Here is a 13,710-nt window from a genome sequence, read left to right on the forward strand (position 1 = left end):
GAGGCTGTTTCTTCTTTTTCATTATTGTGTGGAATGTACAGGTCACGCGTCCGTGTCAGATGGCGAGTCTCTGCGGTCATGCTGGCCAGCATCTGCAGTCTGAAACATGCCTTTGCATAAGAACAACGACGACCATTGGTCCTCGTTTTTCTTTTCTTTCACACTTGCTTCTGTCGAAGACCCAAGGCATATCGCAAGATAAGATTAAGCGCGATTGTCATACTCACCGCTACAGAGGTTACGAAATGAAGTCATGAATTCGTTAAGAATACCAGGGTTCCATCCCTCATTTTTTATTTTGCTAATTCCTCTACATTCTACAGACCAAATGGATAGGTTTCCTCCTTTCCAAGCGGCGTCACCGGCTGGACCCTCTCCAACTCTCCGACCGCCGAAGTCCGATCAAACCAGACATACGCGTCCATCTGGTTGTGCATATAGGCCTGCGAATAGTGTGAGACTCGCTCCGTGTCCGGCCGGTAGATGACGCCGATGAATCGCTCCAGCCGCGCGGGCTCCTCCGCGAAGGCCTTGCGCAGATCCGGATCGGCATAGCCTGGTCGGAGGTCGAGGACGAAGCTGGGGATTCCGGTGCTGTGACAGACGTACTCCCAGCTGTCTGTCCGGGACGGGTTCACGTTCATCACCTCCATGTCGTCGTCCCATTCGTGAGCTGCTGCCACTGTGCCCGTGTGAGTGCCGCAGCAGATGATGCCAACGGCATCGCGGCCGAAATTCTCGCGGCAGAGTTGTCCGATGTTGACCTCGTTCCGACGCATCCCCATACTAGTGTATCGTGCGTCGCCGCAGTGCGAGTTATGTGCCCAGATAATAGCCTTGCTGTTGGCGGGCTTGCTGTGGAAGAGACGCCTTAACGTCTCGAACATGTGCGTGTCCCGCAGGGTCCACGAGCTGGCAGAGCTGTAATACATGGCCTTGTAGTACTTCTCTGCGTCTCGGACCACATAGGCATTCTGCTCGCTGCTGTGGAACTCTTCCCCGTCATGCTCCGAGGACGAATAATCCAGGCGGTGTTCGAGCAGCTCTCGGAGCATCGACAGGACTTGAGTCTCGCAATTCTCGAAACCGCGGAGGGCGGCCAGACCGTAGGACGAAGGGTCGTCCACCCAAGGTTGGAGACAGCCATACCTCCGGCGGGCTTCCTTGGCCGCATCGGGATCGATGCGGTCGAGATAGTCGATGACCGCGCGGATGGAAGTGCCCATGCTGTAGAGGTCGAGGCCGTAGAAGCCCGCCCTCTCCTCGAAGGGCACCTTGGCGTTGCGGTCCCGCATCCATTCGACCAGCTCCTGCATCTCGCGATTCCTCCACATCCACGTGGGAAACCGCTTGAAGGGCTCCACCTTGTAGGCAGCACCCCCGATTCGGCCCTTGGGACCAGGACGCAGCCGGACATAGCGATCGATGGCCTCCGCGTCGGGCCAGTCGGCCTCCAGGGCGACTATGTTAAAGCCATGGTTGTTGACCAGGTGCTTCGTGATCTCCGCGCGGGCTCGATAGAATTCGGACGTGCCGTGGCTGCCATCCCCCAGAAGAACCACCTTGTAGTTGCGGAAACTGTCAAACATGGACCCGAACAGCGGGTCAGAGAAATCCGGCAACGGGCGAGCGGCCGCCTGGATGAGCTGAGTCAGTTGTCCTGCCATTCTTCTTGGTCACAGAGAAGTTCGATCCCGATTAAGAGAATCTCTCGCGTATGTTGGACAGCGAAAAGGCCATTTTAACTGGTAGTAAAGACAGAAGGCGTCTTTCTCTATATATATAACCTGAATAGATCTCATAGAATACCCTTTGTTTGCCTCTTGCCATATTCGACCAAAGAGAGCGAGGCATGAAATCATAGGTCCGTAAATCTCCGCTAAATCACCGCCCGAGTCATCATTACTTCACACGCCAAGCAAGCAACAAGCAAAGTCGATCCCGTTGAAACCACCAGTTAGAGAGTGTGTGCGCGTGTCTTCTGAAGTCGCTGGGCGCTGTCTCAGTGGCATGTAGTGTACTGTACATACGTATATTGTATATGTTGTATATGTACCTTTTCCGCAGACCGATCAAACCTCAAAGCATCACACTGCTCTGGAAGAAGAAGGGTGTCGGCATCAGGAACATGGCCACCACCACGACGATGTCCGACGGCGACACGCTGTCGACGCGCCTGGCGCGTTTCGAGCAGGCGATGGAGTCTGTCTATGGCAGCTTCGAGAGCATCACCGACCCGGCGCAGTGGACGCCTCCGCCCAAGTCCGGCGGTCATCGCGGCCGCTACCTGTGGACGGACGCCTTTGGCGTGATCAACTTCGTGACGCTGCATCAGGAACGCTCCAAAGCCACCCCGGCCGGCAGCAGCAACGACGTCTCGGACAAGTACCTGGTTCTCGCCCGGCGGCTGGTCGAAACGGTGCACGACGTCCTCGGCCGCACCCGCGATGGCCGCAGCCGGCTGCCCGGGGCGACGGATGAGAATCCGCTCGGAGGCGGGCTGCGCATTGGCAAGATGGACGAGTCGGGCCCGGACGGCGACGGCCAGTACCATCACTACTTGACCATCTGGATGTTCGCGCTCAACCGGCTGTCGCTGGCCACGGGCGACCCGACGTACAACCGGCAGGCCGTCGCCCTGGCCAAAGCCATCCACCCCCGGTTCTTCGTCAACCGGCAGTCGACGCGGCCGCGGATGGTCTGGAAGATGTCGATGGATCTGTCGACGCCGCTGGTGCCGTCCGAGGGCAACCTCGACCCCATCGACGGCTATGTCATCTTCCGGCTCCTCCAGGCGTCGGCCCAGGAGACGGGCGATGGCAAGGTCCTGGACGAGGAGATCGGCGACTACAAGAGGGTGATGGAGCGAAAGGGCGAGCACTTCGTGTCCAGCGACCCGCTCGATCTGGGCATGACCCTGTGGACAGCGCACTGGTTCTCGGAGAAGGAGGGCTGGGCTACCCGGCTTGCAGGAAGATGCTTTGAACAAATCTGTATGATCTGCGTGGCTTGCTCTCTTATATGAACCGATGACACTGACAGAGCACTTCCCATCTTCTAGACGAATTGTTCGAGATCGACCGTTACCTGGACCGAAGCATCAAGTACCGTCTGGCGTTCCGTGAATTCGGGACGTGCCTAGGCATCGGCTGCCACTCGGAGCAGAGGTCGGAGAAGGAACGCTCCATTGATCTCAAGACATATGCAGACGCCATCATTGCATCCTGGGAACCGTACATAACAAAGTCCATCTCCAAAGACGAGACCAAGTTGACTGCCGATGACCTTCGCCCGATCACCAGGGTCATGTATGCCTCGGCCTTGATTCCCGGAGGTAAGCACTCCCCCAAGACCGCCTGATCCAGGCCTGAAATGCAAGCTCACGACTATTTTCTAGCATTCTGCATGGGTTATCTCGGATCGGAACCTAAAACAAGTCCTTGAAGGCAAAAATTGCCAGCTCAGACTAGGCATTCAGCAGACAACAGAAGAACAATTGTATATACAACGAAGAGAATTCTCTGGAGGAAGGATATATTATTTCAGACAAAGGAATACTAACAAGACATTTATGTATTTCGTTACACACCGTGTGTTTCAAAGCGTATCTACTCCACATCTATGCGCCTGGGACCCCGATAATGTCTCTCCAAGGAGGAAGTGTCTGGGGAAGGAAATAGGTGACATATATCGTAGCTAAAGCGATAAGCAAACCTGAAACCTAAACAGAAGAAGCGCCAGTCAGCCAAGGAAAAGTAATATAGCCAAATGGACAAGGGTGTGTTTTTTGAGTCTTTACCTTCTCCCACCACGTATGGAACCAGATTGCGGTCATGAACAGCATCCACCAGCTCAGCAGCGTAACGGCCCAGACGAACCGTAGCGCCCATATTCTAACCGGACAGTCCTTAGTCTCAGCACGCTCCGTCGAAGTCTCCCCATTGTCCTGTTTCTCCTTGACATCCGCCGTGGCACTACTCCCGGGAGACGACGCCCCAAGAGCCTCGAAGGCAAGGAAAGCGCTAGCAAGGACGAGCATAAAGACATGGCCGCTGACATCGTGACCGCCTCGCCACGTCCCGCCCGCGGCCTTGCACGCTGTAGCCGTAACCACCAACTTCAGCTCCTCCAATGCGCCCGCCGATGCACCTGCCGGATTCAGATTCTCGCACTTCCCCCCAGTCAGAGTGAACGTGCGATCGATGATCGCCGGCCCAAAGAACCACTGAGTCGTCACGATCCACGACACCGTAACGATTGCGTAGCGAAGAAGCGCTTGCAGGGTCCGCCTCCCGCGAAGATGGAGACTGCTGGAGTTGGTGTGGAGCGGCTGGGTGAGGAGCAAGGAGACAAAAGCGAGCGTCGTCCATGCCCAGCCCACCTTCACGAAGTACACATTGAACATGTTGTCCTTGCGAGCAAAGTAGTTTACGGGGGGGTGACTCGGCGTCGAGGTGTCAGATGCCGTCAAGGGGGTCGTCTGGTCGGAGGTCTTGGACGGGCGCGCAGTGGGCGAGATGATCGAGTAGAGGGAGCCCACGACCAGAGTGAGCGGATAGACAAGAAGGGAGATTGCCGGTGGTTGCGATGGCCATTGTGTCCCCTTGGGTTTGGCTGGCGACCCGTTTCGTCGTTGAGCTGTCGACGATGGGGACATATTTTTTTTTCCCCGGTTACCAACCCAGGGTCTGAGAATTGGGGAAGAAAGAAGTGGCCAGATTGGAAATCAGAAGGATCAAAGAATGTGAAAGGAGAAAATAAACTTCAGTTATCTTTCAGGCATTTCCAATGGCAATGTGTTTCAACCTGTGCCGATGGAGCATCCATCTCTGAGCAAGTTCCGTCCCGGCTGATGACGTCGGCGTGTTCGTTCGGACTGCACGGTCATGTGCTCGACCCGAGCCGAGGTGCCCTGGTGGCAAGACAAGTACGTTCAACCACGAGGTATTAGCTATTAATTACTACGTCTGGATCAAAAGTAAGCTCCTGCCTAAATTTTGCTTCTATCTTAAAGAAATCAACCATTATGGATTCCTGGATATACCTAGTCAACAGGTACGAATTACTACTTCGATCCCATCTATGACCTACTATACGCTATGACCTACTCTATACGAAGTAGTACACTGTATACCCCTTAAAGCCGTATTATTAAACGCTATATAAGAGCTAATTCAGACAGGGGAAAAGAAAGTGCAAGATGTACACTCCTCCTACCTTATAAGTAGGAGATTCCAAAATTTGTCGTATACTTTCACAGATCTCAAGAGATGAAATGGCGAGTCGTTCAACAAAACTTCTAGTCGCGGTATATAGATACCTTAGATTCCAGGATATGGCTTAAGGGGTGCCTGCAAAGGCAGGTTGCGGGAGGAGTTGCCAACATACACCGTCTTGGTGTAGTTGGTCACAACCCAGTTCTGGGTGACAGGGTCCCAGTTCGAGATGTCTCGCCTCGTCAGGGTGGTCGTCCACAAGGTCTGCTGACCAGGCGCAAGTGTGATACGGTCGAAGCCACGAAGAACCTTGGGGGCATCATCGGGACCGCCAAGAGAGACATACTGAGTTGAAGTCAGCAGAGGAGCCTCCACAACCAATGGGAGACACTTACCAGTTGAGGAACCTCGTCACCCGTAACCTTACCGGTGTTGGTGATGATGGCTGAGACCCGAGCAACAGGCTCATAGAGACTAGGGTTGCCACCAGGAGCACCGCCAGCCGGGTTAATGGGCTGCGGGTTACCGTTCGTGGCGTTGGGAGGAACGTATTTGTCGTTAGGCAACCCATAGTCAGGGTCATTGGCGGACGCCTTCAAATCGGTGGAGTTGAGCCATGGGTAGATGTACAACGGGACCCGCTCAATGTCGCTGGGGTACAGGTTGTCAGAAGCATTGGACGACGGGCCGAATGACTGCGCCGCCTTGGTGAAGCCAGAAGCGGGAGTGTACGGCGGCGTATTGATAGGCTGCACATTGAGCTCAGAAAACTCAAAGGTAGTGTAGCTCAGACCGAATCCGAATTCGTAGATGGGGGTGATGTTGTACTTGTCAAACCGACGGTAGTCGATGAAGATACCCTCAGTGAAGTCCTGCTGCGGGGCGCCCTTGCCATTGTTCGGCTTCAGGACCAGAGGAGCACCGTAATCCTCCCGGGTCCGTCCCCAGGTGAACGGAGTCTTTCCGCCAGGGTTGACACGGCCGTAGAGGACATCGACGAGCGAGTTACCGCTCTCCTGGCCCGGAAGACCAGCCCAGAGAATGGCAGTGACGTTGGGGTGGTCATACCAATCATCGATCAAAACGGGGCCGACAGTGTGCAACACCACGACGGTGTTGTTGCAGTTGGCAGTGACGTTGTGGATGACTTGATCCGCCCCTTGCCACAGGGTCAGATTCTTCCGGTCACCCTCATTGCCGTCGACGTTGATGTAGCCTTCTCCGGAGTCGGCGTTGGCGAAGACCAGGCAAACACTACGAACTGTCAGTCATGCTTTTTTTTTTTGGAAGTCTGGGACAGCGGAAATACTTACTCAGCCTGAGAGGCGACAGCCGCCATCTGCTCAAGAGCGCCATTGTCCGTGATGGCGGTGAAGGTTCCATTTCGGGACACGACTTCTCTCTCGATCGCCTGCTCCGGCGTCACCAAGTAGGGGAAGTTAGCAGTACCACTGCCCCAGCCCATGGCCAATGTACCATTGTCGCAGCCTCGGTCACTGCAGCCGTTCACACCCCAAGGGTTGGATCCGGCATCCTCTCCGAAAACACCGACAAACCGTTCGGTGCCAGTCAAAGGAAGCCCACCCTTGTTCTTGAGAAGGACGGCGCTGGCAGCACCGATTTCATGGATGATTTCTGCATGGTTGCCGCGAACATCAACGTGCTCGTTGATCTTGGTGTTGCCCTGGCCCACCGCATAGTGCTCGGGACCATAGGTATCCAGGGTCCACGAGTCAAAGTTGATGGGGACGCTGTAGCGGTCGCGGCCGACCTTGTAATAAGCGGACATGATACGGACAGCCATGTCATCAACACGCCACTCAGGAACACTTCCATTGAGCACGGCAACCGTGAGGTTAGTGCCCCAGAAGGAGGTGCCACTGTCGAAGGCAATGTCTCCGGGCATCGACATGTCCAAACCAGCGAGAGCGGAACCCACACCACTGTGGTGGCCACCCCAGTCGGTCATGACGAAGCCTTGGAAGCCCAATTCGCTCTTGAGCAGCTTGTTCATGGTGTAGCTGTTGGAGCAGGCGTAGCTGTTGTTCACCTGGTTGTAGGAGCACATGATTGAACCAACGCCAGCGCGAACAGCATCGGCAAAAGGCCACAAGTACAACTCGTGCATAGTCTTGTCATCGGCGTTGGCACTGATACTGTCGGAGATATCGTAGCCATCTTGAGCGCCCTGACGGAAATGCTCCTGCTCGTAGAGGATGAAATGCTTGGCGCAAGCAATGACACCAGCATCTTGAATACCCTGGATGGTGGACGCCATCATGTTTCCGGTCAGCACGGGATCCGGGGCGAAACCTTCCCAGTTTCTGCCAGCATCGGGAGACCTGCCCAGCGGGCCGGCCACAGGGCCCAGCTGAACGTCGACACCTTTTCCGCGATGCTCCTCGCCCATCGCTTGGCCGCGACGGTAGGCGAGGTCCCTGTTCCAGGTAGCAGCGACATTGACACCCGCCGGGAAGGCCGAGTTGTAGTCAGCTGTTGCGAAGACGCGTCATTAGCACATGATCGGTCAGCGATACACCGCGGGGAGAAACAAGCATACTGTCTCGAACACCCAGCGGAGAGTCCTGCATGCAAAGTCCTGGGAAGCCCAATCTAATTGAAAGTCAGCATCCGCAGCGCACCAGATCGGGGACTCGAATCGGCATACCTTGGGATGCTACCCACTTGGCCGACGCATCGGTCCTGCTCCCAACTTCAGACAATGTCAGCACGCCGAACATGGCGTGGAACCAACGGTTTAATCAGTCTACGCACCCAGTTCCGGTGGTCAGGTTGACCTTTTCGGCCAGCGTGAGTTGGGAGACAAACTTGACGGCCTTCTCGTAGGCCTCTGCCCAGTCGCCCTGTCCATTGGCCCACGGCGAAGGGTAGAAGGGAGGTGAATAAGCCAGGTTCTATTATTGACGCATGGACAGTTAGCAAGAAGATCGATCAATGCTCAAATGCATGGGTGCAGACAGCACGTACCTCGCCATTGACGACCGAAGCGGCCGCAAGGGCGGCGACCTTGAGCAACCCGTTCCTCATCGTGCACTTCAGGCGGCGAGGGGAACCAGGTAACACAAGAAGTCAGGCACAGAGGAAAGCTGACATGCTCTTTCAGGCCTTGGGAGGAGGGAGGACGACGGGCTCTTTTATAAAAAGAAACGGGCAGGACAACAATGGCACCAAGCACCGACACGGGAAATGAGGGTCGGTCCCCAGTGGCCCTGGGCCACTAGTAAGGCCGGTAGCAGGAGTCTTGGACCGGAATGGCGTCTGCCCGAAAAAGATCGAGAACGGGAGCCCCATGGTCGGCGTACGATCGACAAGGGATTACAACACACGGTGGACGGGTCTGAGATCATACGGGCGGATCGGCCGTGGACACGCGGTGGAGACGCAGAGACTCGGAAGGCGGCTACTGGGCAAGTTCCTGTTGTCGATGGAGCAGGCGAGTCTGTCAAAGAGTCAAGGATAACACCTAACCACTGGGTTTCCTGGGAGCTGCAGACGACGCATCGTGTGGTTGGCTGTCTTCTGGCGAGCAGAGGAAATTGCTATCCAGCACACGCCATGCAGCTGCAGAAACCTGGGCAGGCAGCACGGTACCTCTGGGCCGTACCTTCCTCCTGGGTTGGCTGTGCCGGGCTCCGGCTTCCCCGCGACTAGCAGGGGCTTGCGTTGCCTGGGGAAGGCGCCGGCGCTAGGGCTGACAAAAGCAGAAGGTACGGAACAACGCCCAGCACGGAGTAATTATTGCAGGCTAAATTCGTGGCAATCCTCCATCGGCAAAATATTAATTAATAATGACAGTCCCTCGCTGTCTAATAATTAATTCATGCATCACTCCCGAGTCAATGGCAGCGGGGCAAGCCTCACCGCGCAGTACTGACAGGTGTAACGGTAGCAAAGGACTTGCCAGCAGCTCAAAGCCACTTACTTTTCTTCCAAGTTCTCTCTCTTCCATGGGTCGGCCAACCCCCCCGCATTGCGCTGAAATGCTACCGTAGATTCCAGAGACGGCTTAGTCGGCAGTCAGGTCGCCCTTCCAGGCTTTGCCACGAGCTTCTATCAATAACAACCCCGATCGATTGCCCGAGTGTTTGTTGTGGGCATTGTTGTTTCGGAAGCCTGCTGGCAAATAACGTCCTCGGGGTGTCTAGATCTCACGGAGAATGCGCCTGATTGTTTTCCCTTGATCCAGGCTGCAGGCAGCCGGGATGCTGGCAAGTCAACCCGAGAGACAGCCCGAGCCCGAGCCTTCCGTCACCGTCTGCCCCGTGACCTGATTCCTATGGCGTCCCGGTTTTCCAGCACACCAGTTCCCGTGTTTACCACTGCAACTTGTAGCAAGACAAAGTCAAATATTTATTACTGATGCCTATTCTTAGCACTGGTACCAAGTACTCTGTAATATGCCGTACTCTGTTACTCCATACTCCAGACGCAGAGGCAAGGCTGCTCTGGCCCAACTGCCGGCAGCGTCATTCCTATGCAGGGTCTGGCCGTACCCCGGGGGATCGGCAACGGGGATGCCGTTTTAGGCAGGCAGTACGGAGGCAGCTATACCTGACTGTCCTTAGCGTATTTCCCCCTCCTCGTGGCGACGGAGTAATTAATGCCTTCGCCGCATGCGGATTGCCACAATTACACAATTCGATTAGCAACGTTATCGCCAGCATTCGCTGGATGTCCGCTTGAATGTGGATGGGAATTGCTGTGAAGGTGAGAGGGTGTCTTCTAAGAGAACACCAGAAAACCTGTTTTCTATCATTGGCATTCAGTTGACAATTCCCCTGACGATCTCGTACGATCATAACCATATTGGGAGATGGATTGGTCGCCACCGCACGTCGCTACCTTCGTTTCGGATTCAAAAGGTAACCTTCTGGAAAGACGTTTAACGCAGACATGAGCTTGGTTTGCACGTGGAGAGAAGATCGAGATCGAGTTAATTTACCAATGGATCAGAGCACATTGTTGTACAGTACAACAGTGTTATAGTGTAAATTCGAGTCCTGAGATCTCGATAGACCAATCATACCATATCTCTTTCATTTAATCTAACTGTTGATTATCATGGCACTGTCCATTCTTAACTCAATATGTAACCATCTTATAGACCCTACGACTACAGAGTATACTTTGTACAGAGTATATATTATTCACTGTACCACTTAAGACAGCAAATACTACAACTGTCAACTGCAGCTACCTACCTATCTAGATTCTACTAAACTAGAAAAAGATTTAATTAAGATGTAAGATTAAAATCAGGGTTACGGTCACGATTCCGAGTCCGAGCGCCGCCGTCTGAGCTTCAACAAATAATAACACCGTCGTACGGAGTACATCCCGTAATTTAAAATCCAACGATCTAACTAATAACCAGAAGAGTTAGGCTAAAACTTAACTATAATCTAATTTCACGCGATGATACCTCACCAGTCACCATGTGGTCATGGCCAAGTGTTAATTAACCCGAATCCGTAAAGACCAAGCAAGCACGCGGGGGCGATGCCTTAGCTCCCCGGGCCAGACCAGACTCCAGTTCAGTTCAGTAACTTCAGTTCAGTTCGGCCCGTGGGGTACAGAGGGGAGTATGGACGGAGTACGGAGTACAAGATCAAAAATTTTTTTTTCTCTTCTTCCTTTCTTTATTTATTTCAGCCCCATCTAGCGGTTCGGAGCCTCCGTTTACAACTTACGCTATTAACCCCCGATATTTGTCCGTTAGTTTAATTTTCATTATAATTAGTGTAGTTGTGAGTATTGGACGGATATACGGAGTAAATACATAGAGTACTGTGTACATATACACATACGTTGTTATTTTGTTAGCACTACTGCAGTCTGCTGCTACTGACTGGCCAGTTTAGGTATATTTTCAATTCATGTACTATTGAGAATATGCACATAGGTGCTATAAATATAGTCAAGTTATGAAATCATATATAATTCTCCTTCTATCTACTCATTACATTACAAAGAATTTTTTTGAGGACAGTTACCCACCTAAGAATTGACAAAGCTAGCTCCAGATAACCCGAACTGAACCGAATGCGTTATCAGCGAAACAGGCAGTCAACAAACCATTCGCAAATGCAAGTTCTGGATTGATTCTAGCAAACAGGAATAATCAAGGAAGGAAGAAAAATTCTCCTTAGGGGAGGGAGATTTTAGCCCCATATTTATGCCTATGATCATACAAAGAAGTTCCAAAATATTTCATATCCCGTCTCTTTATCTCAAAGCTCTTTCATCTTCCGGAAACGGCGACGGGTGTTGTGCATATGTACAGGGATCTTTGATATCTACTCCGTATGAGATTTATTCTACACCGCTATTGGCAAGAGAGAGATATATATATATCTACTGTCATCACTATTGGCGCCTTATAGGCCTTGCATGTCATGATCATCTCCAATTCCTCCACACCCTTCTTCAGATTGAGTACGTCTCGTTTAACGCCTTCAATTGTCGTCTGCTGCTAGATACCCCGTATCTCAGTTGTAGGCGGCAAATCGTACCGTAGTGTCGATGCCAGGTCGCATACCTCACCATATCGATGCTATTCTTTTCTTCTCTGTGTGAGAAGCAGCAGTACCTTCATGGACAAGAAGTGAATTTGGAGGAGAAGATATGGCCGAAGTTATAAGTTTCTCTAGGCCTGCGCCAAGCCAGATTCACGGCAGGGGTAATTATCTGTCGTCGACAGCCAGGGCCCCATCATCTGACATCTTCAGTGCTATGTCACTGTCTTCTCTCGTTGCCATGTTTTGAAGCCTCGACCACTTAAATGATGGACGCCCAGGAGTATGCTCCACAAAGTCCTAGTTTCCCCATGTCAAGTCCAGTCCGGTGACAATCGACTAGTCATAGCTTCTGGTTGCTTGCACCGCCGTCGATCATCGAACCTGTGAGGATATAAAAAAGCGGGCAATGTAATACCAGGTGCTTGACGACTCGTGTCTTGAGATGGCTGATCACGACAAATTCCCGCTGATTTCATCCAACACTTCAAAAAGAACGTGATTCTGGACCCGACAGCCCTCTCCCACAGACATACCCCTTCGGAAGCCCGCGCAGAGCTTCTCCTTGATGACGGCCATGTCCACGCCGCGCGTGTTGTACCGGTGAATCAGCTCCTCGGCGATGGCGCACAGAGTCGTGTTGAGAGCACTCTCGTCTGCCGGCCAGGAATCGTCGCAGTCGCAGATGGTGGCCGCTCTAGACAACGTCTTTGTATCGGCGGCTGTTTCGCGCGGTGCATCCGGAATGCGACCCGTTTCTGCCGTTGGATTTGATGATGGATCAGGCTGTTTCAGGTCTGTTGTGTTCGCAGTCTGCTCGGTGTTATTTGACCTCGATGCATATCCCGCATCTTTAGAGCCAGTAATAGTGTCACAAGAAGACCTGCTTGGTCTGGAAACGGCTTGCGACAGCTCAACCCTTCTTCTGAGGGCCGGAATCGCAATCTTCTCCGATACGGCACGAGCCTCCTCATCATGATCATCACAATCGCCACGTAGATACTCGTCGATATACCCCGCATCGACACCCATCCTGATCAGCAGGCTGCGCAATTTCGCATTCTCCCGTTCCAGCTTCTGCAGCGATAGCCTCTGCTCGATGTCCTTCTGCCGCGCCTGGGCCTTGCACGCCGCCACTTTCTGCTCCAGCTCCTGGATGTATTGCTGCTTCCTGGCGCGGCTTTTCCGCTGGTTTTCTCGCACTCGCGCGAGGCGAGATAGTCGCTAGAGGATCGTTAGAAATGCTGTCCAGTTTGAATTGACTGGGAAAAGGTGGTATGACCTCTTCATTAGTCTCGGGGCTCATAGTCACACATAGTGCCAGTTGCGATATTTAGTTATGAAATTCTATTGCATTGACACACATCGGCTACTTCTCGGTGTGATACCTTGTGTTCCTGCAAGCTTTCAGGACAATGCATAAGGAGATCGATATCTGCACCCAATCACTTCAATCCAGCAGCATTGAACTGTCGTTGAGGTTAACATCGCGTTCTCGAATGATTCTCCTCGTCACGTGACTGGAACTTTGCGCACGTGCTGCAGACAAAATCGAAGTGGAAGCACCGCCTAAGGCTACAAGCCTGCAAGTGAGCAACACAGGACTGGAATAACTGTAGTATTCGACAGTAGTATTTTTATCAGAGCTCATCTCATATTCAAATTTCTCGCTTCACGTACTTCATCTTGTCAGTAATTGGCAAGAATATATAGAAATATACGGAGTACAAACTCAATCTCGAACCACCCACCCGGCCACGACTCCGACGCGTCCCAACCGCTGCTACATGACTGTTTGGCAATAGGAACTGTAGGTATCTACCAAAATAGGTAATTCGAGGGGTGAGATTAGTCTCAGCAGGATTCGAGCTTAACTCAGCTTAGTAGTAATATGGAGTAGTACCTTAGTTAAGGCCGGAGGCGATCCCCCATACAAAGGAATGGGAGCGACGTCACCA

At 52.9% G+C, this 13,710-nt stretch overlaps 5 protein-coding genes across 5 annotated transcripts; 1 reads left to right on the forward strand and 4 right to left on the reverse strand.

The window, feature by feature from the left end:
• Nucleotides 1–317: 317 nt before the first annotated feature.
• T310_2408 (Erythromycin esterase) lies at nt 318–1,667 on the reverse strand (the record flags this gene model as incomplete). The annotated part of the gene is made up of 1 exon (XM_013474727.1): nt 318–1,667. The coding sequence occupies one exon, from the start codon at nt 1,665–1,667 to the stop codon at nt 318–320; it is 1,350 nt and encodes a 449-aa protein (XP_013330181.1).
• A 461-nt stretch (nt 1,668–2,128) lies between these two features.
• Nucleotides 2,129–3,444, forward strand: T310_2409 (uncharacterized protein; the record flags this gene model as incomplete). The annotated part of the gene is made up of 3 exons (XM_013474728.1): nt 2,129–2,993; nt 3,062–3,334; nt 3,398–3,444. The coding sequence occupies 3 exons, from the start codon at nt 2,129–2,131 to the stop codon at nt 3,442–3,444; spliced, it is 1,185 nt and encodes a 394-aa protein (XP_013330182.1).
• Nucleotides 3,445–3,619: 175 nt separating this feature from the next.
• Nucleotides 3,620–4,657, reverse strand: T310_2410 (Inositol phospholipid biosynthesis protein Scs3; the record flags this gene model as incomplete). The annotated part of the gene is made up of 2 exons (XM_013474729.1): nt 3,620–3,721; nt 3,800–4,657. The coding sequence occupies 2 exons, from the start codon at nt 4,655–4,657 to the stop codon at nt 3,620–3,622; spliced, it is 960 nt and encodes a 319-aa protein (XP_013330183.1).
• Nucleotides 4,658–5,321: 664 nt separating this feature from the next.
• On the reverse strand, nt 5,322–8,264 carry T310_2411 (Beta-glucosidase; the record flags this gene model as incomplete). Its single annotated transcript, XM_013474730.1, has 7 exons — nt 5,322–5,561; nt 5,612–6,470; nt 6,530–7,709; nt 7,777–7,829; nt 7,885–7,929; nt 7,992–8,131; nt 8,205–8,264. 7 exons carry the CDS (start codon nt 8,262–8,264, stop codon nt 5,322–5,324), a joined length of 2,577 nt encoding a protein of 858 aa, XP_013330184.1.
• Nucleotides 8,265–12,066: 3,802 nt separating this feature from the next.
• On the reverse strand, nt 12,067–13,437 carry T310_2412 (Uncharacterized protein; the record flags this gene model as incomplete). Its single annotated transcript, XM_013474731.1, has 5 exons — nt 12,067–12,221; nt 12,289–12,976; nt 13,117–13,187; nt 13,289–13,365; nt 13,433–13,437. 5 exons carry the CDS (start codon nt 13,435–13,437, stop codon nt 12,067–12,069), a joined length of 996 nt encoding a protein of 331 aa, XP_013330185.1.
• Nucleotides 13,438–13,710: the final 273 nt, after the last annotated feature.

The sequence above is a fragment of the Rasamsonia emersonii genome (assembly GCF_000968595.1).
Source record: "Rasamsonia emersonii CBS 393.64 chromosome Unknown ctg1118621760026, whole genome shotgun sequence".
Lineage (NCBI taxonomy): Eukaryota > Fungi > Ascomycota > Eurotiomycetes > Eurotiales > Trichocomaceae > Rasamsonia > Rasamsonia emersonii.